Source organism: Enhydra lutris, unplaced genomic scaffold, assembly GCF_002288905.1.
Source record: "Enhydra lutris kenyoni isolate GAN:26980312 unplaced genomic scaffold, ASM228890v2 scaffoldscaffold5, whole genome shotgun sequence".
In the NCBI taxonomy this organism is placed as follows: domain Eukaryota; kingdom Metazoa; phylum Chordata; class Mammalia; order Carnivora; family Mustelidae; genus Enhydra; species Enhydra lutris.
The window spans coordinates 21,219,157-21,244,062 of NW_019154089.1; the positions used below are offsets into that span (position 1 = coordinate 21,219,157).

The following is a 24,906-nucleotide window of genomic DNA, read 5'->3' on the forward strand; positions in this document are numbered from 1 at the left end:
GGATTGATTTCAAAATAATCTCCAAGAATTTCTTTTGAGCATGATCCCTTCCCACTATGACGGATTAACTCATTCTAAGTCTGGAGACAGTAAGTTTCAGTTTCTGCTGATTTCTAGAACCTGACCTTGAAATTCAAAAGCTAGGTGAGCATGGGCAAGTCACCAAACTGCTTTGGACATCACTTCTTCCCATTATAAGATATTCCAACATCATGATGATTCAAGCCCACCCCTAGTCTTAAAATTCCTAGATTGTATCAGTGAGCTAAGAATTTTGCCCCTGGAACAGATTCAAGAATGCTCTCAATGAGGGGTAAGGTCAGTCATCATTGCTTCAGTAGAGGCTGATTAAAACATCTACTCTTTCTTCCTTTTTCTTTTTCTTTCTTTCTTTTTTTTTGAATAGCAAAGGTTGTTCTATTTTCCTCCAACCCAGCTATCAAGCTTATAGTTGCTCTAATTTAACTTTATTACTCTTTTGTCTTGTCAATAAGAACATAATAGTGTCCTTAAAGAAAATGACAGCTTTTTTCTTTCTCTTTGAGGTTTATTTCAAACAATTTTCTTTCTCTCTAATGAGGCTGATCCCTGTTTGCCATTGCATATTGTGTTCTCTTAATGGGAAGGTTTCAAACACAGAGGAGAAAAAGAAAAGCCTGCTTTCTTTTATTTATTTTTTTGCTAGCCTTTTTGTCAGTCTAGATAGTTACCTTACACACCACTTATGAATCATGGTCTGTGCAACACGGTGCATTTTGAGGACGATGCCTCCTCATTGTCTTTTTATTAAACGAGGTCTTGCCCAGCCAGTCGATGGGCTCGTGCTGTCCCACTTTCTGAGACCCTGAGTCTCCAGGTTTCCTTCTGCAAGTGGTAGGGGCCCAGCAGCTTTAAAGCTTTTTGATCTGGTTTCATGGGAGGAGACATGAAACATTAATGGGCATATTGGAACTACCACTGAGGCACCATTAGTCAACGATTATTGGACTTTAAAACTCTGGTCTCAGCTGTCCCCCCAGTAAGGGTACACCCAGGCCCTGTACTGAAAAGGAAAAGCAACCATGCTTGCAGTGTTTCTCCTTCAGTGTTGAGATGAGCTCAAGAATATGGATTGCTAAAGATTTAGTGGCTCAGAATGCGTGTCCTATTCCGCGAGCCACATGGCAAATGCGGATGAGCAGGACAACAAAGGTCACATCTGCCAGCACGCCTCTCTTTAGCCTGCTTCCTCTTTTCCCCTTTCTTACAAGCATCGTCTTTCCCCAAATCCCTGGAGAAAACCTCCCTGTTCAGTCCCCACTTGTGATGGGAATTTTATTGGGGCTCTGATAGTCGCTGCTAACGCACTAGCCACGTGGACATGCACCTCGTGAGCCCATGTGGGAATGTGCCGGTTAGAGCATCTTCAAAGTCAGGGAGTCATGTTTGTAGGACTAGCTTTCTGCCTTAAAGCCTGGGAACTCGTTTTCTTTTTAATACTATGAAACTGTTAGGCCAAATGATTTTTAAGGTTTCATCCAAATCTAAATTCCATGCCAGGTATTACAGGAGTAAGAACGAAGTTTAAAGGGACAGTGAAGCAAGTGGCTTGGCTGAGAAAGAATTCTTAGAGAAACATAGGGATAAATGAGAGCGATAGATGACTAAGGAAGTTTGAGGGGCTCAACAGAAGTCGTCTCTGGATCCCAAATGAAGTTCGTTCCTGAAGAGGAGGGAGAATGATTGATTGCTGCTGCGGATGAGGAGTGCGGTGACCATATGCAAGATATGGCGAAGACGATGTCGCTGAGGGAAGGTGAGCTCCATGTGAAGAGGGCCTGGCCCCAGAGAGTGGCGCTCCTTCCGTGTTTTCTCATCCATTTAAAACACAAAAAGGCGACAGTGTTCCAGGGGGACCCGGGGAAGGGGGAGGTCCTGTTTGTTTATTGGCTCAGCACAGTGGCTAGGAATAACTGCGGCGCTGACTGAACACGTGACTGTGTAAAGTAACACAACACCTTTCTGATCTGTTGAGAATGAGGGACAAAAGACAGCAAAGCGTCAGTGAGATCTAGCTCTTTTCCTTTGGAGACGATGAGAAGATGGGCACTGAGAGCAATGACAAGGTGGTTGAGAAGGCAAATGTTGCCGCTGGGCCAGAAGTAACGATAATGTTCTCAGGACGTTGAATCTAAGGAGACAGAGTCTAGACAGGACAGACAGAGGATGCTGCGAGCAGGGAGCGGGCAGCACTGGCATCTCCTGTGCGGCCGGCCTGTCGGAAGCAGGCTGGCTGTGACAAGGCCTCCTCTCAGAAACAGGTCATGACTGGCCACTTCTGAATAACCAGGAACCTCAGGGCTAACTCCTCAACCAACAAGGCAATTTCTTCAGGTTTCCTTTTCCAGATCATTCATGTATATTCCTCTCCAGTCCATCCTTCCTTACGTCCTTCCTTACACTCCTCTTCTGAATCTATTCATTCAACAAATATTTGTTGAGTATCTCATCTGTGACAGGTTTAGGTAAAGAAGGTGGAGGAAAAAAAAAAAAGAGGCCATGATGGAAAATCCTAACATACATGGCTCTTACCTTTGATAGTAAGAAAGTTAAGGAGAATGTAGAATATCACAATTAAATAGAGAAGGATGTGGTGGAGATGGTGACATCATTGCGCCTAGGGTGGTCCGGGAAGATTTCTTCAAGAAGCTCACGTTGAGCTTCTCAGACTGGGGAGGAGGATGTACCAGAGTCATTGGGAAGGAGTGTGCCAGAAAGAAGAAACAAGTGCCAAGGTTCTGAGATGGGAAAGAGCCTGGTATGTCTGCAGGGTCAAAAGGAGGCTGTGTGGCTGGTGCCCAATGAGTGGAGGAGGTGAAGGAGGTGAAGGAGGTTGATGAGGTCAGAGTATGGAGGTGGAAGGAGACATCATCAAGAAGGAATTAAGAAACAGGTTAGGGATGCATTTTCTCACTCAGAGAAAAATCAAGACTGTGCTTTTTTTTTCTCCAAGATTAAGGATAAGGACACAGAATCAACTTCTGTTTAAACTCTATCAGGTACCTTTTGTGAATCCCTAGGCCCAGTAATGGAGACTAAAGGGTGGTTCTTATCATGGCAGTATCCCAATTGTGTTTGCACAGGTAAGATAGGGATCAAGTAGGACATGGAATGGAAAAGAAATGAGAGACGCACAACATTGTTTCTCAAAGATTGGCTGAGCTGAGGTATAAAGCCACTGGGACTAGAAACGGGAAATCCTAGCAGAAGGAGAATTGAAGTTATATAGAAAGGGAGATTGAAGGGAAGGAGAGTCAACAAAATGTCAATTGACTGCACAATCCAAGAGCAGACAGGAGAGGCCCTCTCTCAGGTGGGGGTGTGCAGGGTTCCTCAAGCTCCATTCGGCCTATTTCAGAAGCTGCTGTCTCACACTGAAATGCAAATGGCCCTGAATTTCTGAAATCACAATTATTTGCAAACGTTTCTGCATCCCGATTTCTGTAGTCCTATGTCATTGACTAAATGAAGAGAAGGCACTGACTGGAAAGGCAAAGATATGGATTTGGAAAGGCATTGTTGATTCCGAGAGGTGATTTCTTAGGCAAATGAAAATGGGAGAACATCCACAAACCCAAACAAAGTCAGCTCCGACCCTGCCTATGGAGTACGGTGAGCAAGGCGACAGGCTTCCAGACCAGCACGCCTCACTAATGAAAGCTTTAGGAGCTCTTGTATCTGTTAATCATCCCAGGACTGTACTCTCAATAGCATCCTAGCAATTTCTGACTTGCTAAAGGGAACAACTGTTTCCAGGAGACATGGGTAGGAGAGGGTGATAAGAAATTACTTGCTGTACTTTGCCCGGGGATGACACTGGAGGGAGGGAGAACATTCCATATGTTTCTAGTTTGTCATTTCATGGGTCAAGATAATGTCCCAATTAAGCACTGGAAAAAGAAATGCACAGGAAATGTCAGTGGAACGGGGTGGAAAGCGGTCCTTCATGTTGTTTTATCAGTTACCAACTCTGAGCTTTGGGGTAGAGTTGGAAAAGGGACAAACGTTTAACTGTAGAACTAAGGCCTTTTCCTGCTGCCCCAACCACCATATCCCCCAAAGTCAAGCGTCACCAACATAGGAAGAAACAGATGCAAGGCAGTAAAGGGCTGTGCCCGGTCACCAAGGTGGACATCTGGAACACGAGCAGGCTTTCTCCGATTTCGGAAGTTGCTTAAAGTTGCTTCAAATTGTGACTTAGGACCCATCCTGAGGCAGAGACTTCTGCTTCTCCAAGACTCTGACTTGCATATACCTGGATTCCCACTAAGGAAAAAGGAGGATATACTTTGTGGTGCCTGTTTTCTCTCCACAAGCCTTTCAGAAAGAGAATCACTGAAGGTTTTGCTCTTAGCCCAGTGGAAGAGTCAGAAGGAGTCTTTCTATTCTGGTCTGCTTTCCATAGCATCACAGAGGGGCACAATGATTCCAAGCTCTTCCTCAAAGAACCGGGGCCCGGAAATAGAATGACTGGTCCCAAGTTACAGAGATCATCTATGACCTAGCCAAGCCGGAACAGCACTCTTGGCCTGCTGGCTGTAATGCCATGCTCTCTTTCTATTCAAGCAAACAGATGAGGGACAGTGGGATTATCACAAGGAATAACCCTAACCCATTTTAACATAGTTTTTATGGACATTATTCTCCAATTTCTCCACTTGAACATGAACCAATTTTCTGTGATATACTTCACCCTGTTTATGGCATTCGTCCTTGCTTTCTGAACTGGGTCTTCAAATTCCTCTGTCGAAGTTCTAACCTCCAGTACCATAGGATGTGACTGTAATTGGAAATGGGGCCCTTAAATAGGTGATTAAGTTAAAATGAAGCCATTAGGGTGGCCCCTAATCCAATCTTACGGGTGTCCCTATGAGAAGAGAAAATCTGCATGCATGCCCACACACAGACACACACCCCAGAGATGGGCACACAGAGGAAAGGGCCACATGAGGACGCAGTGATAACACAGCCATCCACAAGCCAAGGACAGAGGCCTCAGGAGACGTCAAACCTGCCAACAGCTTGGTCTTGGACTTTAAGCCTCCAGAATTGTGATAAAATGAATTTCTGTTGTTGAAGCCACCTAGCCTGCGGTATTTTGTTATGGCAGAGCTAGCAAACTAATATAATCCCTTTAACAGCTATTTTCCTGAGCACTTAATTCACGCAAGTCCATTCAAGACACAATGAGAAAGAACGCACATGTTTTCAGTGCCGTCATGGGAATTACCATTTTATAAGGGGGGGGAGACATGTGGCAAGTCAGGTCACTGATGATTATTTAGAGTTGGGACATGTCTTCTAAAACCCAGTCACCTAGCTCAGGACGTCTCTTCTAGGAAGCAAGACCGTATCAGAACTGTGAAGATGTCAGCCTGACACAACATGAACTCAAACCCAGCATACCACTGCGTGTTCTCAGAGCTCCTAACCCTACTTTATTATAGGCACCACTAGCATTTCACCGAGCCAGAAGCTCCCACCATGCCGCTGTCCAGCCGGACCGTGAGCAGTCACACGCAGCAACCAGCCTTCTGGGTTCGGAATCCACTGCCACCCAGGCCCGGACTAGAGAGCCAGGCATCCTGCGGGTGCTCACAGATGCCAAAGAGTATCAATAAAATCGTGCAAGTACCCGGGCAGGCAAGAAGCAAACGGAAGCAAGGTGTTCCAAGTAGAAGGATTTATTAACAGCAGCCAGGACTGCTGGGGCTCCCTTGCCTTCCCCTGGCCCCAGAGGGCTCTGGATCAGCTCAGTGCCCCCATAAGACTACCTGGAAAAGAACCTCCTGCATCAGAGGCATCATAATCTTCTTAGGAAGTCTCCCTTTAGCCGAGGTCCGATGTCATCTTACACTTCGCTTGTGTCTTTAAGGGACAGAGAGAACCCTGACAAGGTGGGGACACTTTTTCTGGGTCTCTGCTAACTGCTGCCAGTGGTCTTTTTTTTTTGCAAGAGCCACGCTACATCCAGAGGCCTAACCGGTCCCTTAATTCCTGCAGCCATGACTGCCGAGCTCTTAATTAGGCGGAGCCTCCGTGTATCATCTGGCTGCCTCCTGCTTCCATGTCTGGACTCCCCATCATGATTGCAGACCCCCAGAGGGCTGCAGACTCCACAGGACTGGACCTCTCAGCAGGAGCACATTAAATATTTGTTGAGTTGAAATGAAGGAGAAGATTGCCTGGAACTGGCAGCTTCCCAGCTGGGTTCTCTCTTCCTGGGAGGTACCAGCATGGACCCTCCAAAGCAGCAGCCAAATAGTTAAGCCTCTGCCAAAAGACAGATTTTTGGACTCCCAGGCTAGGGCAGCAGCCCTTTCGAGCAGGCCCTGTTCAGTAGCCGCTGGCGCTCTGTGACAGGCATGTTCTGATCAGAGGAGAGAAGCTTCCCGCCTCCCAGGGAAACTTGTTGATGAGCACACTGCCTCTGTAGGAAGCACAGAGGCTTTGCAGGGGCTCAGAGAGGAGGCAGGCAACGAATGAGAGGACGATCACTTTAGACTTGTCCATTTAAAATGCTTTGACGTACTGGCTAAGTACCCAGAGGTTAACTAATGAACTTAAAAATAGGACATGATTGGGAGCGACAGGAGTTGTCTTTCTGGAAGGCAGAAAGATTTGAATCTTAATCCCAGGTGTAACGCGGATGGATTCTGTGGCTTTAGGCAAATCTCATAAACTCGGCTTCACTTTCGCTACCGTTCAGCGGGGGAGGCTGGCAATTCTCTGCAGCCGGGGCCCTGGTTGTCTGTGGCTGGGGAAGGCAGGCATCCTCACTGGAATTGGCTAGTGGGGCCACTCTGCACCCCCTCTAAGGACCTCCTCCTTCCTTTTGGCAAGTCTTTCAGCCTCCAGGCCTTCAGATTTCAATAGCATTCCTCGGGATCCCTCTGGGGCGGCCTCACTTGGCGGGGTGTATTTCGGGGCTCCTTCCCCTCCTAAGGCCCTCCGTATCACACCTCCAAGGGTTCTGGCCCACACCCTGGGTCTACAGAGGTTCTAGGTGACTGGCTGCCAATACAGCAGACTCAAGAAGAATTCTAAAGGTTTTGTCATGGCTTGCCATGTTCTCTGAGTAGATAACATCTTTTCCTGACACCCTAAACATTTTAACTCAAAGAAATGAGTGATAGAGGATTTTTTTTTTTTTATTTAGTGGTAAGAGGATTTGAAAAAACATTTTTTGCTACCTATAAATATGTTGCATTCTTGCTTCCTATAAAAATCACAGACTACAGGTTGATGGCTCTTCTGTGCTCAAACACCTTTCGGTTAGAAGCAGAAGTGGTTATTTCTAAGTTCATTTCCTAACATGCATCTCACTTACATAACAATTTATATTTTCTCTCTTTCCCCACCAGATAGAAGCACCGTGAGGGCAGTCCACAACTCACCACCGCATCATGCTTCCTTAGGTACCCGGGGATAACTGATGAACAGGTTAGAGACAGCTCATGGACATTTTTCGGTCAAAAGTTCCCACATGAAGCCCAACTCTTCTTTGAAAAAAATCTCCTACGTATTTCTACTTATTAAAGTTTTTGTTTACTGAACTGCATTCATTCAGTATCCATTTTCTAACCAAGAGAAATTTTACATGTTAGCTTGTACCAAGAAGGGTACTACCTCTCTTTGGCTTTTTGAAATATCGAAATGGCCTGGGGCACCCCATGTAATTTGTTTAGCTGTACATTTTGAGAACCTAACCCATCATGAGTGGGTCAGAATTAGTATAAATATTATAGCAAACTGGATCACAATTTTTGATCACCTCGGATATAGCTGCCTTACATTCCACGGTACGACTGTAATAGCACTAATTGTTTTCTGTTATTTTTTTCCTTACCTCCAGCCATTTGTCATCTTCCCAGGACTCCAAGAAGAGCCGGAGGCAGAGTGGATATACTTGGCTGATTCGTCTATACCTCACTAGACACCCAGATGCTTAGATGCTTGGAGACGCTATCTGACTAGCATTTTCAATGTTCATTCAGACTGTCTAAATGCCATGTAGACTGAAGCAAAGTTAATCAGTCTTCCACCAGTTTTGCAGGATAAAAATGGGGTGTATACAATGTGGAGAAAGAGCTGAAGGGAGGGAGGGAGAGGGGGAGAGGGAGAATGAACAGAATTGATTTTTGCTATCACCTCTGCTGTGTGGATCCTTCTCCTCCCTACAAAAGAGGGCAGTAGGTCAAGCTCAGTGTTTAATTGCCCCTGTATTCTTAAGGGTGCAGTACAGATTATGCTAATCATCACACTTAAATAATTCATACCACATTACTGAAAGCTGCAGAGTCACTGCGAATAATGCAGGCAGAGCACACTGAGAAGCCATGGAAATTGTAGGAGCGGTATCTGTTTAATGCGAGAAGGATGGGATGATCAAACAGAACATTCTTTTCCTCAAATAGCCTCATTATTAACTATAATTATTGACATCTATAATAAGCAATCCTTTTGCTTTTTACATTTTAACTAGCTGCCAATTACTCCCATTTATTTCTAGAAGTGAGTGGATATTTCTCATTCCATTTCACAGAAAGGCCATAGAGACAAGCCATGGGTCTTCTCGTGTGAGTCCTCACAAGTTAGCTCTGCCAAATCTCAAAGATGAGGTGATGGGTTGCATGATAAGGAAATTAAGAAGAACTATGACCGGAACCCCAGAGAGGCCATGCATGCTGTCCATGCCCTGCTCAAATCCTTGCTTCCATCTGTATTTTGGTTAGTATCGTAATTTGTTCCCTCCAAGTGTTTCCTAAGTTATGGAAAATCCCCAAAGCCCATGAGCACATCCTGGAAACATGATCTCTCCAGAACAATACACCAAATGTGGGGCAGACTAAATGATGTTTGAAGTCAGACCAACCTGGGGTCAAGTTCCCACTCTGCCCCTTACTACCTATGAGATGTGATCTTGGACAAGTTTCTACCTCTCTGAACCTTAATTTCCTCATATATAAAATGGAAAGAGGGCTTCTTCCCTGCCTGTTCTGCTGAGATCATGTCAACTGAGGGTTAGGCATCTCCATTATGACACAATGGGATTCTTCTTTATCAAACGGACAGCAAAGTCTGAAATATCAACTTCGTGTATATTTGCATTGTTTTCCGGTCTTAAGCAGACAACTAGGGGCCTGTTTGAAAGGAATAAATGTGCTTGCACTCGCAGCTGCATGTGTAAACATAAACAAACCAGATCATCAGCGTATTACTAGGAACGAGATTTCAGAAATCTGGGGACAGACATTTTTACTCAGGTCTACCTTCTCCATGTCATTTCAGGAAAGCCTCTGGACTCCTTTGGATCCTAGTTTTCTCATATGTAAAACAGAAGCTTCTGAACAGAGGTAGTGGTATGCTGTTACTATTACAGGCTTGTGAGAGCCAGTTGTTAGTATCTCTTCTAAATTCCACATTCAGCATCACATTTAAAGCTTGACATTGGCCATGGTGAGAATGTTTACACCCTGAAAATCAGATCCCCAAATGCTACACACCAGCCCCCACTCTCACCCCCAGAGGCTGTTAACCATTTACCAGCACAGTGTTGACTAGAGATTCTGTCAGAACTAACCATCTTGATCTTATATTTCATTCATACGGCTTGCAGTTTTAGAGTAGCATCAAGTGATTAAAAGGGGGGGGCGGTGATTGTGTAGTTTTACCCGTTAGTATCTTTTGATTGCAAGTAGTAGAAAACTTAAGGGCAAAATATTGGGTTATAATACCAGAAAGTCTGGAAATAAGGCAGGCTTCAGGGATGGTTTAATTTAAAGGCTTAGAACTCGGCTTACACTTCTTTGAGATTCTTTATCTCTACCCTTTTTGAGGTCTCCCTTCATTTTCAGGCTGGCTTCTCTCTTAGCAGCTCCAACTGTAAGCAACAGTTCCTGTCCTCACATCGTTATATCCCACGGACTCCCACTCTGAGCTGCTCCATCTCAGAGTTGGAATTAGGAGTCCTAAGAGGCTTTCTGATTGGTCCAGCTTGGGTCCCATAACCATGTGGCTGGAAGGATAGAATCAACTGACAGGCTTTGCCTAACTAAATCTTCCTTTCCTGATTTTTATCTCCAAACAGAAACTGGGCACTCCTGACAAGGGAGTGCGGAGATTTACCTGTCCCTGAGGGCTGGGCGGAGGGGAAAGGAGGTGGTGTTAAACAAGAGATGTTCCTAACCACTTAGGAATATGCCTTTCTGGGACTTCTGCACACCAGTTTGAGGAATCAAATTGAGAAGATGCTGGTGTTAAAGAATACAGGGAGGGGCGCTGGGTGGTTCAGTGGGTTAAGCCTCTGTCTTTGGCTAAGGTCATGATCTCAGGGTACTGGGATCCAGCCCTGCATCAGGCTCTCTGCTCAGCATCGGACTCTCTGCTTCTCCCTAGCCCCCTGCCTGCCTCTCTGCCTACTTGTGATCAGTCAAATAAATAAATAAAATCTTAAAAAAAAAAAAAAAAAAAAAGAATACAGAGAAAATTATTTGGCCTTCCCTTTCTGCTCCAGAAAAAATACTTTTTGCTGGGAAAATAAGAATCCAGCATCCCAAAACGCAAAGGAATGAAGAGATTGCACTCAGGACAGTGTATCCTACACATTTCACTACGTGGCAAACCGTGAAAACATGGTAGTGTTCGTGTGTTCAGTTATCTATAACCAAAAATGAACAAGGAAAGCGTCTTCGGTGTCAAGGCTCCACGTTTCTCTATCAGTCTGTCAGACACAGTGCACCTACAGCCTGTTTGTAGACCGGAAAGATTGGCTCCGAACTTCTCCATTCCGTGATGGAATAACATTTTCTTGGGAACTTGAACCATGTCATCTATCTCTGTCAGAAAATCGTCCGTGCACAATAAAGTGAACCGTCACCACATGTCACTAATGAGAAATTTTCTTGTCCTCTCAACACTTCCAGCCGGGACACAGTACGTGGCAGAAGTGGCTCTGACCAGCAAACTCTAAAAGCTCAACTGAAATGCAAAAAAAGCAAACGATCAACCATTTGGCAGCAAGAAAAAAAAAATTATCTTTTTAAGTCTTCTTAAAAATACGGCGTTTGGTACTTTCTCCCCTCTCTAATTGATCTTAAATCTCATCACATTGACCAAACAGGGCCCTAAGTGTAAATTTTACACTTTCCAAACCCTTAGATGCATTTAAGTTTTACATAATAGACATTACATTCGCAGGGGACACATTTCTCCCTGGACAGCTTAAAAAAAAAAAAAAAAACTAGAAGAAATCTAATTAAAATAAGCACAAACAGCATAATGGCCTAGTGATTTTTATATATCGGGCTCTGGCCATCCTCCTAGGTGCTAGTAATGGCCATCTGAAGGAAAGCTAAATACAAAACACCTCAGCTATCTAGAATCCAACTACTTCACAATTCTGCGGACTCAGAGGCCAGTTCCACATCAGGAAGCATTTTCAAGGTGACCTCTCGGCAGTACAAACAGATGCCACAACGTTCAAGCCCCTGATGACTTTTTATCCCTCAGGTGAGTTAAATCTTGACTTGTACATCAATTTGTCATATATATGGCTATTAGATTTCCAAAACCTAAACAAATCACAAGTAGACAATTAAAAAAAAGAAATATAACCATATGTGTGCAACCAGGTGGACTACCACAGAAGTGAAAAGTGACAATCATTTATTCACTAAATATTTTTTGAGCACCTACTATTCACTAGGCACTGTGATAAGGTAATACCATGAAAGCAACAAAATGAGAAAGCAACATTATGTAAAATAAAATAAAATAAAATAATTTAAGAGATCAAAAGCAGTAGTTTGGGACCATTTAGGAGACAAGAAAATAGCCCTAACAATCTGAAAAAAGATCTCAGATATGGATGCTTTACGGATCACCCAGAGTCCATGAAGAGATTCAATTATACCAAACATTCTAGAAAGGCAGAAGCAAAATGACCTATCTTCAAATAATAAAATAGTTAAAATTTTTTAAAAAATGTTTTTGTCATGAAAGAAATTAAGCTACCAATACGATTACTTTCTGAAGGTCTAGAGGGCTGAGAATCTGAGTTGGTTCAGTCACTAGGAAGTTCAAGGTAAGCTCAAGATCAAAGAATACCTGCTTTAGATCTCAAAAATCTGGATAAATGATCATGCACTAGAAAAAAAAAATGTTGGAGCACAGACCAGAAAAATCTCACTCAGCAGGTGCCAACAAATTTCAGCTCCATGGAACGCATGAAACTAACAGAGGCAAACATCTTTCATTTCGTGCAAAATTCTATTGATACAGCTAAAAAATGAACTCTTCCCAATAGAACTGGCCAAAAAAAAAAAAAAAAAAAGTCTCAAGGATAAAAACCCATTTTAGGCAACTGGCATGGATTTTCATCTGGTATTCTGCTATCAGAAGTGAGAGATTATTTGCACCTTCCAGTAAGGCAATTAACTACATGCACGTAGCCTTTGGACATTGGAACTATGGGTATTTCTGTCTAAAGAATCCTTGAAAGGATGTAGAAATCAGAGTGAAACTAAATGGTCGCCAGGCTGTATTTCAACGGTGTATGGAATATCTTGTAACTTAGACATTTTTCTGTGAGAAGCTTTCTCTTGAAACTGTTAAGAATCCCAGTATATTGGTATGCTTATTATTCTGTAGTTCATATTGCATATATTTAGTAGAGGATAAATGCAACTGCTAGTTTGGTAAATTCCTCAGGGGGAAAATGGGAATTCAGTCTGTTAAGATAGAACTTAGTATGTTAATTTCTGTTTCCAGCAAATTAAAAAAAAAATCAGCTTTTGTTCACCAACAATTAGATTGATAAGTTCAGTACTTTTAGTATTGGTCATAGAAGTCCATGGACAAATTGAAAACATATCTAACATGAATAAGGAAAATTTAAATAGATTAAACTCTGATAGTTTGGTCCCAGTTTGGTGGGGGAGTGGGGTGGGAAGGAGAGTGGAGAGCATGTCATATTGTATGATAAAGAAACACTTTATCTCGCTCATTGTCACAAAAGTCCTGGAAATGTATTCATAATCCACCACCTACAACGATTACTTTAAATTTGTTGGATGACAGTAAGAACAGGTGTTTACAGAGAAACTGAAATGTGAGGCTGTCTTCTGGTGTTCAAAGCCAATGACTCACAAACAATATGCGGTAAGAAATGAGCTTAGAGATCGAGAGTATTACTCCTACCTTTGTCTTCACAGCCTCAGTCAGAACTATCCTAGCATCCTCAGTTGACCTCGATTCTGTAAATTGCATAAGTGATCAAAAATTCCCTTTCCTACAACTATTTGGAAACCACAAGATATTTTCATAAATAGGTTCCACTAGTATGCTCCAATGAGAACATTGACACTGTAAGAATGAGCCAGCAGCAGTTCCAGTTGAAGGCTATTGAGAAGACAATGGATTTTTAGGTTGTTTCACAGATGGAGTTATTTCCAAGGGTGGAGAAGCTAAGAAATTAAGACCCATGATAGGAATACTTCCTATTTTCCTGATAGAATGCAATGTTTCAAGAGCAGAGAGAGGTCTTTATAATCTCAAAATCCTTTTCTAAAGGCAAACTGTCTCCCAAAAAAGGGGATGGCAATAAAATATCTTCAAATATTTCTACAGTTGCCCACAGCTTGGTGGCAGAAGAGCCATGTGGCCATTCATTGCCAGAGCCATGTGGCCATTCATTGCCAACCAGGAAATGACCTTCATAGAGGAGAAATATTGTGAGTATAATTTCCTATAAACTGCTAAATTGAAATTTCTATTACTAAACAGAACCTAGTTTTGACAAACTGAAAAGAAAATAGAACAGATTCAATAACAGGGCAGAACAAAATACTCATAAACCTTCCCTTAGGCCTTAGACAGTCATTATTACTTTACCAGGACCATCTTCCAATCTACAGGAGAAAATTGATTATTTAAACAATATTATTTAACAATCTCCCATTAATTGACATTTCCCAGTTGTTGGGTTCACCCAATTACATTAGCCTTTAAACAGGAAGCACACTTCCATAATTTTTAATAAAAATGGCCATTTTGCAAGATTTAACTTGCTAAATAAGGGTATTAATTTCAATAAAGCAATTAGCACATTTACATAATTTGATATTGTTATTTTAATAGAACACAAGAGCTTTAAGAGGCAGCTTCTAATACAGGAAGGAGAATAGTGGCCTATTCACATGCAAAAACTAAACTTTAGCTCCCCGATAAAAAGTTAATAATAATAGGCCTTTATGTTTTAGAAATAAGTGAAATTAGAGAGTTAAGGGCTTGGAAGTCAGCGTTCAAAATGCTATGACATCAACACCTCAACAAGGAGCCAACGTGGGAGAGGAAGTGGTCTTTCAGGAATACCTAGAGGCTACTTAGAGGTAGAAAATCGCGCCTAGTTTTCTTTCAATGATGCTTTTGCAGATTGGCGAGTGTGCAACATTGACAAGGATGTTCAGTTAAAGCACAAAGAAAGGTAACAAGAAAGTAAACAAAACAGAGTGGGGTTGTCCCCGAAAAGATGCTGCCAAATTGCGTATGTGTTGAAGTGGGAAGCATTTGTTTTGTTGATAATGTCTACGTTCCAACATGACAAGCGTCTCTTCCTGGAAACTGCCCGGCTCTCTCATACAGCCAGCCCGGCCTTGGTTGCATCAGTTTTATTGGGATCTCCTCCCCAGTTGAAGGGGCTGGGCATTCCCAGGAGCCCTTGTGGTTTCCACCTAACTGTCCCAGAAATGGAACTGGGGCTCATTTTTGTTGGGGATGCTGGTGGTGCTCAGGCCAGTAGAGCTCCAGGCTTCTAGGCTGTAGATAAAACACAAAATGGAGCACATTTTTTGCTCGGCCACTCCATTTAAAATTAAGAGGCCTCATCCAAAGCTTCTAAACAAGCAGGGCTGACAGTTCTTGATTAAATAAAGTGAGGCAGCTTGACTTCATCATCCTCAGCCTTCTGGAGATAAACCTCGCCAAAAAGGAGGGGTGGGAGATGAAATCGAGTGGAGGAAAAGAATGATAGGAAGAGAAACAGTGTGCGCAGAAGGCTTGCATCATGGCACTGGCCCTGATCCCATGAGTCAACTCAGTCTTCTTTCCAAGTCAGCTCGGTTTAAGACTGTTACCTGGCACTCTGACTGGAGCCAGAATGTCGACACAGCCCCTGAGTCCAGCCCAGATAAGCTAAGTGCAGGCCCACAGACTCAAAACAAGCTCCTCATGAAAAGTGAGTATCCAGCACCATTCAGTGGTCCACAAGGTGCTCATGACCTGCTAGAGGAATCCGAGCTCAAATCGAGTCCAGCAACGCCAAAAAGCCGCAGAATCCAGGTGGCTCTGAACAAGCATGTATCTATATGACATGAGTTGGGATCCTCTCCACTTCCCCCACTCCAGTCAATAAATTACAGATCTACGACCTACTCTTTGGTTCAGGGGGTACTCAGCAGATGCCTATGGGGGGCCCAGCAAGGTACACAAAAAGCAATGTCAAGAAATGACTTGATTTATTAGTGAGTCTGCGAACTTGACTTTGGGGAGCATTCGAGGCTTCATTTTGGGCCAACAATTTAAAATTTAAAACATACAAATTTTGCATTTGCACAGCTGGGATTTCTGCAATAAAACATATTTATTAACCCATCATGAAGACATATTCTTTCAATTAATGACTAACAGCAGAAATTCAATGCAATCAATTCTACAGGATAACATTGAAGCTAGGGGAGTTTGAGACTGTTAGAGGCATCTCTGGTCATCAGCAAGCCCACGGAAGGAAAGGCACGGTATTGGCAGAGAGTTTAGAATTTGAAATGACTCTTTTTTTCAAAAAAGGAAGAAAAAAAGGAAAGAAAGGGCAAGGCAAGGAAAGAAGTCTCTCTGCTATTACTTCTAAATACTGGGCTCATCAAAGCAACTTTTTGATTGTAGATCATGCAACTAGACGTCAAGCAATGAGGAGTTACTCTACCACGTTTTTCAGAGGCGTGTGATGTAAAGGCACCTTTTAAATAAAAGGGAAGCTTCCCTAGTATACTTGCTCTGTGCCATGCAGTGTGTCCGGCCTTGGGGATTAAGAGAGGGACCTCACAGTCCTACTGCCGGCTCCCATCACCTAGCAGTGGAGCTGGGTGGCAGCAATGACAACGGAGAATCATTTTGATACAGACAGAGGCTGCGGGGCACCTGGGGAGGCACATCCCTAGAGAGGGTGATGGGCATAGACAGGGAACACAGTTCGTAGCCTGTGGGGAGGCCTTAGGCTGGGGCTTAAAGGACTGGTGAACTTGAGTCATGGGGAAGCAGAGGAGTGACGCTGGGTGGACAAAGGGCATTTCAGGCAAAACTATAGCATGAAGGAAAAGAGCAAGGCTTCCCTGGAGGAAAGGAAGGCATGGGGGGGGGTGGGGGCTGGTAAGCAGAGGTAAGAGAGGTACTCAGAAAGGTAAATGAGGCACAAAAAGAAGGTCCTGGACCACTAGAGGTCCTGGGAGGCCAAGCAAACATGTGCCCTTAGGGAACAATGGGTCCGATTTGCATTTGAGAAGAGCTCACCGTGAAGCTGCCACAGGAATGCCAGGAGGAAGGGTGGGAGTTGGACAGACAGACAGCGGTGTTTGCACAGATAAAACCATGCACAGGTACCAGAGGTGCTTAGCCTGCAAAATCCACAATATTGCTGGTAATTAACAACCATTCAGCATGAGGCACAATACAGTCACCAGTCAGAATTCACTAGGAGAACAAATTGACATGCCGGATTGATGAAAACGGAATTACTGAAAGATTGCCAGAGAAGACCTTCAGAGCTGCTTCTGATTCATACAGGCTTCCAGGAAGTACAGTTGTTAGTGCCCTTGACCTGTGGTCAGTTAGCTCTCCCCCAACACACACATACCTCACTGTTACCTTGGATGGAACATTACTCCGTTGGATCTTTGTGTCTCTGATTCTTCTCGGCATTTAGGTCCCAGTACAAAGGGAAGCCTTCCCTGATAATTCCACCTTAAGTTGTTCCTTTCTCTCCTGTGGGTACACCTCTTTTCTGTTCCATCACTCTGGGTTTTTGGTTTTGTTTTCCTCCCAAAATACTTCTCACTCACTGGAAATATCTTACCAAATTTCTTCTCTCCTTCCTACTTCCCTGTCAACCCCCAAAAGATGGAAAGCTACCTGAAGAAAGGCATCTTGTTTGCCTCCTACATCACTCTTCCTCTAGCACTTGGGTAATGCCTGGACCATAACAGCTGTTCCATAAAATACTTATTACATGAACTAATGAGAACCTTAGGGAGTAGAGGGGTTTTTTTTGTTTTGTTTTGTTTTTAAAGATTCATTTATTTTATTTGAGTGAGCAAGTGAGAGTGAGTGGGGGGAGGGGTAGAGGGAGAGAGAGTCTCAAGCAGACTCCATGCTGAGCACAGAGACTGATGTGGGCCAGATCTCAGGACCCTGAGATCATGACCTGAGCCAAAATCAAGAGTCAGATGCTGAATTTTCTGAGCCACCCAGGCACCCCAGAGTTTTTTGTTTATTTATTTATTTTTTAAAGAATCCTGCTTCATGTAGGATGAGATTCAGGGAGATTAAGAAACTTGCCCAAAGTCACACAGCAAGTGAATGGAAAAACTATCTTATCCTCAGAGTCTTTTTCAATTGGCAGGACTGCTGCTGGAGAGGAAGGTAGGTCACACTGAAGATGGACGGGTGTGCTAAGTGAAGAACCTGGTATTTATACTCATATTTACTGATGGAAGAGGCAGTGAGACAAAGCAAGAATGGACAGGAAGAAAGAAACCTATCTCTGGTCTTACTGCAACAACTCTCGGGAGTCAATTACAAAGGACTCCGGAAATTCCCTTCTGATCAAACAGGTGCTGCCAACGGCACAAAGTCAAAAGGGCGGCAGAATTCACACACTTATACCTCCAGCAGTATTAACACTGAAATTTACGGCCTCCCCAGACACAGACTTTTACATCATATTCAAGTTCTTGCGTAGTGGGTTATGTATCCAATTTTGGTAAATAAAGTCTTGTTTTCTTTCAGACCTTTTCAAATAAGTATCAGATCCCAATGATGTGGCATTACTGTACCAAGTGCTAAAGACAGCAATGAAGTAGTTAGTTGTGGTCCCTGCTCCTATGAGCTAACTTTTTTTTTTTTTTTAAGGGAGACACAAAACTCCCAAATATGTAGGATACGTGTTATCAAGGAAATAAGCAAGGTGATGAGTTGTAGAATGCAGGTGGTTTCAAAAATAGGGCTGTCAGTAAAGGGCTCCATGAACAAGTGATGTTTGCTTTTTCTGCACTCGTTCATTCAGCAGATACTGAGCACTTACTAAATGTTTGTTTTAGAACCTGAAAAAACAGTAGTAATGAGGGAGGTGAGGGAGGGAGCCTTGCATATACCTAGGGGAAGACCATTAAGATAAGGCACAGCAAAGGCAGAGGTCTAGAGATGGGAGAATATTTGAGGGATGTGGAAAAATCAGCCTATTTGAGGGATGTGGAAAAATGTAAGTGTGATCAAGAGAGTGGCAAAAAGAGGAGGTCATAGAAGCAACTGAGGCCAGATTGTGGAGGGTCTTTGAGGTCCTGTAAAGACCAGTGAGATGGGTGGTCTTTGGAAGGCTGCGAGGGAGCAGGGACCATTCAGACTGTAACACGCGCCCTCTGGCGGCAGTGTGAAGAACATTTATGAGTGAAGCAGGAGAGGAAGAAGAGTTTTGCAGGCGAGAGTGGCAAGTACAAAGATCCAGAGACTGGAGAACTCTTGCACTTTCCAGAAACAGAAAGAAACCTAGTGTGACCACAGAACTAGGGATCAAGGCAGAGAGTGGCAGGAGACGAGCATGTGGGAGCCCAGTCAGACAGGGCATCTGGATTTCATGCTGAATATAAGGAAAGCCACAGATACAAGGATCTTTTTATAAAACCAGCATATGCCTTAGGCCAAGCCTCACTTTCAAATGCTTTTCTTTGCTCAGTTGGCCTGAGCCAAGAGTGGGACAGCAAAATGTAGTTTATAAGCCACTGACTACAAAAATGCCATAATTTTTAAAAAGCGTGCCAATAGAGTCATATTTACTCAACACACAACCTCATGTGTATTTAATGACAGATCCAGTGATTACAGTGCTAAAGTCCTTCAAGGAAAAAGAAATAGAATGCTACCATTCTAGCTCCAAGAGGGTTTTTGTAGTTGGCTGCCTTATCATACTCTCATTACCAATAAATTGCCTCATTTCTCCAAGACTAGTCATAATGGAAACGTATATTTTCTGTAATTCAGGAGAAAGTGATCTAAGGTCCAAGTAGAAACATTTTTAAGAAATTAGATAAAAAGTTGAGGATTTTCAGCTTCCGGACATGCCCCTTCTCCTCCTTTTCAATCTACAAGTACCCATGAATGAACAAGGGTCCATTCCACAGCTTTCAGGGAAAATGAGCAATACTTTATTCTGGCCGCAACATCTTTCGCATTAGAAAGCCTGGCTTGATATGCTCAAAGAGAGTTTATCTCCAATGGGTACACTGATGGGGTTCAAATGATTCCTTTTACCAAATATTAACAGCTAATCATGCAGCCAGCCGTAGCCACATGCTTGCTGACGCCAGTAATTGTCTGCTTGTAGGATTCAGTGCCTGAGGGAAGGCAGAAATGACACAGCTGGGCTTCACTGAGCTAGACACACAAGCTATGGGGTGACACATGGGTATTCAGAGCTGGAAGTTGATAGGGGAGATGTTCCACCAACTTCTATTTATCTCTATTCCTGGGACAAATCCTACTCAGTATCTTTGGGAATTTTATTTCTATAGCATGAATAGAAAAAAAAATGAAGCTGAGGATTTCGTGTCTGGGTTAATTTAATTTTAAAGCTGAGGAAGTAATGACTCATGTTTTAAATACACTTTGAAATATGAGTTTCTGATTTTTGCGAATCATTTGGAATTTCTCTCAAATCATATTGGAGAGGAGGAAATAAATCATGGTAGACATAATAATAAACTCCCAAAGATGTCCATGTCTTAATTCCTAGAATTTCTGAATGTTACCTTCCGTGGCAAAAGGGGCTTTGCAGATGTGATGAAGACTGAGGACACAGAGATGGGGAGATTATCCTGCATTACCTAGAGGGATTCAATCTAATCCATGAATCCCTAATAAATGGAGAAGTTTCCTGGTTGTGGTCAGAGGGAAATAGGACAACGGGAGCAGGGTCAGAGAGACACTGCACTGCTATCTTTGAAGACAGAGGAGAGAGCCATGAACCCCACAGTGCAGGCAGTCTGGAAAGGGCAAAGGGCTGAGTTTTCTCTAGAACCTCCAGAAAGGAACACAACCCTACTGACACTTGGATTTCAGCCCAGCCCAACTCGTACCAGACTTCCAACCTACAGAACTGCAAGATAATAAATTTGTGTTAAGTCCCTACCTGTGATAATCTGTTATGGCAGCAACAGAAAAAACTAATACATAAGGTTGCTAGTTGTGTTTGATACAAAAGGAAACCACTCATATTTTTTTTCATCGTTCTTTTCAAGTGATGTATTACCTTTTTAAAAACCTGCTAAATAATGATAGCTGATTATACTAACTGACTTTTCTGCAAATGGAAATGGGGATTAGGTGTAACATCAGGCTAATGAATGACTGAAGGACAAAAGGTCCTAAGGCTTTTAATCTTTTAATACTATGGTAAGCAGGATCAAAAGAGAGGAGATAGAAGTTTTCTCCTAGAAAATTAAGTAATTGGGCTACTAGAATTCGGGGATTTATTATGCTAAATACACATGCCTATTTCCTAATAAATTGCCATTTGTAACAGATTACTGAAGATTCCATTCCAACACAGCACACGCCCTACCTGCTCTTCTGCATCAAGTTCATTCCAGAATGTCTTTGGCGTAACACATACTACATTCAAGTAACTAAGGGAACTTAGAGCTTCGATATCGTCTGTGAACAATGATGAGTTGTCCCCTTCTTTTTTTCTGGGCTTCTACTTTCATTCAGAAGCTCCACTCTCAGCCCAATACCTCCATGTAAATTATCGCCCTGTGTTCAACCAGGGAGCACACATTCATCTCATCCCCTTTTGAATACTTCTTAAAAAGAGATGCACTAAAATAAATGCATGTGGTGTTTCAGAGAAAAAATGCAAGTGAATAGAATCCTTTTACAAACAAAGTAATCAGATGTGAGCATCTGCTCTAACTACTTACTTATAAACACGAGTGGGGAGAATCACTTAAGTATCAACAATAAATTCAGTTCAAAAAATGTATTGAGTGCTTACTAGGGGAAAGGCTGTATTAACATCCTGGCATATTGATGCGGCGTTAGACTTTGTCTTTCTTACTACTAGAGATGCTATGAAGCAGCTATGGACTAGAACATTCTTTTGTTTTGTCATGACCTCAACCATCAAATAAAGTACACTGTCAGGATGAAATCTTCTGTGCCCTCACATTTTTTCCCCCTATATGCCTGGCTAGGTTTTATGTTTTATGTGTGTGTGTGTGTGTGTGTGTGTGTGTGTGTGTGTGTAACAATTTAAGGTCAACAAGTTTACTTTTTTTTTCAAATAAACACCATGGCATAAGTCACTAATAAGTCATTAATATGAAAAAGTGATTTGTGTTTCACATACTAAGTTTTGTGGAACACTGGCAACCTACTAAAGTTTTTTCTTGGAAAACTGGCTTTGACAACGCTTTCCTTTTATTACTAGGAAGCATTCCCATTCCGTAGCCAAGAAACCAATTTGCATTTGTTTGTCAGGGATCTTCCTGAATTCACTGGGATACACAACCTCCCTTCCTCAAGCACCTTTCTTTGCCCCATTCCGCTAAAAGTGTTTTTATCCTGTGGCATGCCATTGGAACCCAGTTTGGAGAGCGCTGTTCTGGACCAAGTTTTCTTAATCTGGGCACCCTTTCTGGGCACCCTTGACATCTTGGGGCGGGTAGTTCTTTGTTGGGGGCAGGGCTGTCCTGGGTATCCCAGGATGCTTACCAGTGTCCCTGGATTCCATCCATTAGATGCCAGCACTGTCTGCAGACACTACCAAAGTCCTCTGGGGGCAAAATCACCCCCTGGTTGAGAATGGCCTTTCTAGAAGATCTGCTAAGTGACTGGAAAGACCATCTTTTGTGTACTTAATCGCAAATACTCTGGTTATGCATTTTTTACTTCCTTATTGCCATTTGCCCTATGCCCAGACGTCATCCACAATGCAGACTCCTTCTTGTCTGTCATTCTGCATCATTTTCAGTTCTTTAAACATTCATTTCACCTTTCACCTCCTGAGAAACACACTCTCTCCCAGTGGAAGTTCAAGCTGCTCAAGGCACCCCTCTGTAGGTCAGGAGCCTTTGAGCTACAACATTGAGCAACTCTTCTTAGATCTCAGTGCTGTCTAAAAATCTCCATCCTTGTCACCAAAGAGCTGCCTTTTCTCTCTGGTCCTTTGTGAAAAGTCATTGAGACCAAGGGTATGGACTCGAGAACAGAACTTGGTCCAGCAGGAATGTCACAAGCGTGTAGGCTAATTCATCTCAAAAAGTGTTTCCATTCTCAAATTCACCTTGAAGGATGGTGCAAGTGTGATTAGGAATGGGATCTCCTACCTGACAAATAATTTCTTTCATCTCTTCTAGTTTTACATTTTCAACCTGTCCTTGCCTTTTTGCATAGAATGCTTTTTATCCTTCCTTTATTTACATACCTGTGACTACCTCAAAAAACAATTTGTAACAAGAAGGGAGTTTGAAGTCTAGTTGAGTTTAAGAAATGTAAAAACTAGAAACAAGAGTCAACACTGTTTTGGTGTTTGGGGCCCTGGGGGTCTCCAGGATTTTGCTTTTTGTTTGTTTGTTTTTTGTTTTGTTTTTTTTGTGTGTTTTTGTTTTTACAGATTTGGTCTCTAATGCACACATAAAAACTGAAAACTGGCAAAACAGTATGACTGGTGTGCCTGTGAGGAAACTGAAGCTCACAGATGAGTGAAAGGCCAAAGGTCACAAAACTGGTAAATTTTGAAGAAAAGAAGAAAAAAAAATCAAACCAAACTATTGATTCACACTAGACTTTCACTGGAGCTTGCCTTGTTGTGTTGGGAAATTGGTTTCTCTCTAATTTGTATGAATCCTGATCTATGATATGACCTGAAAACCCATATTCTTTTTACCATACAATGGATAAAATAATTCAGGTATCAAACCTCACTCACCTTTGAATTACATATTTGACTTTAACCCCTTTTAGTCTCCAAGGGTTAGGCAGGCTCTGGGCTTTTCATTAGTACCAATGGCTCATCTGGGATTTGTTCATCCCAGGAGATTTTTCAAAGCACTTTAACAGACATTATTTCTGGTAAGGCAGAGAAGACAGAGGTGATTGCCCTGTTTGAGAGATGCAGACACTGAGCCACAGAAAGCTGTGACTTGCCCCGGTCAGCAGCTCTTCTGAGAGTGGTCCAGCAACAGGACCCAATTTGTCAGACAATAAACCCCAAATGTCTCCTTTACACCACATGGCTTCAGGTGAGGTCTTTGGAGCTGGACGAGTTCTACCACGACAGAGAGAAGGACGGATTATGAGGACATGTAAGAAAATAAAATATACTCAGACCAATGGATGATGGCTTTCTGGATCCTCACTTTGCAAAGAGAGTTGAAATTCTCCTAGTTATATGAAAGGAACTGTCCCCCTTTGATTCAGGAAATCCCTTCTATAGGATGTCTAAAATCACATTCATACATGGATCATGGATATTCACAATTTCAGAAGAGCAAAAGTTTCAGAAATCACCTATTTAAAATTAACACTCCTTTGCAAATTAGCAGCGCTAAAATCCTGCGAGTTTTTGTCCCCCGGCGATGACAGTATTTGCATATTTTAATCCCCATTTTGCAGATTCAGAAACTGAGGCTCAGAGAAGTGAGCTCAAGGGCACAAGTCTGTCAATGATGCAGCTTTGATCCTGAGAGAGCAGTCCAAAGATCATACGCTTTCCTTTGCTTGAAATCCTCTCAACCAGAAAGGGAAAATATGGTTTCCTCAAGGAGCAGAAAAATATCTTCCTATTTTAGACATTAATGAAATCTCTAAAAAGATAGATGGTATAAACACTATCATGCTAGTGAAAATTAAGCATTCGAAGAGGCAAAAAATTCAGAGTATGAAGATTGTGCCAAAGGAATCATTCAGTTACAACTCTTGGGTTATTTTAGGATAATCCAAGATTATCTTCAACCTATTTCTAAGTCATCTCACTTTAACATTTTAAAACCGAGGATGTAGGAGGGGTCAGTTTATAGTTAAGGACAAAGCTCTTAAAATAGTGAACTGATGGTCAAATTAAAGGAAGCAGGTTAGTGTGGTCCTAGTAGTGTTGGAAAATGTACAAAATTTGAATGAAGATGGCTTTATGTAAATTTCACTCACTTGAAAATAAAGGAAATATAAAAGACTTAAAATTGATTTCTTTTCCCCCAGACTTTTATATTACAGATACAGTAATGGTTTGCCTCAGAAAGTTGAGTTCATCCAGCTTTCAGATACTAGGACTTAGTCTCCATTTGGATTGCTAAGACTTAGATAAAACGGAACTTTCCACTTCACTTTTGTCAGTTTAACTAGAAGCCATTCAACTCATTTCATTAATGAAAAACATAAATAAAATACAATTTTTTAAGAAAAAAAAAAAAAGGAAAGAAGCAACTATCTGAGCTTCTTGACCTTGGCTCATTCTGCATTCCATTGATCTCCCTACCCAAAGGCCACAATCTGAAAGTTATGTAAATATTAACAATAGAAGTCAATGAGTGAAACTGCTGTTAATTT

At 42.4% G+C, this 24,906-nt stretch overlaps 1 protein-coding gene across 1 annotated transcript in view; it reads right to left on the reverse strand.

Annotated features, from left to right (window-relative positions):
- LOC111140927 (teneurin transmembrane protein 2) overlaps positions 1–24,906 on the reverse strand; it is a 934,316-nt gene that overhangs the window by 494,759 nt on the left and 414,651 nt on the right. Inside the window, exon 3 of the mRNA XM_022493193.1 lies at positions 22,152–22,173. Coding sequence (XP_022348901.1) covers positions 22,152–22,173 — 22 coding nt within the window. The remainder of the gene's footprint in view (positions 1–22,151; positions 22,174–24,906) is intronic.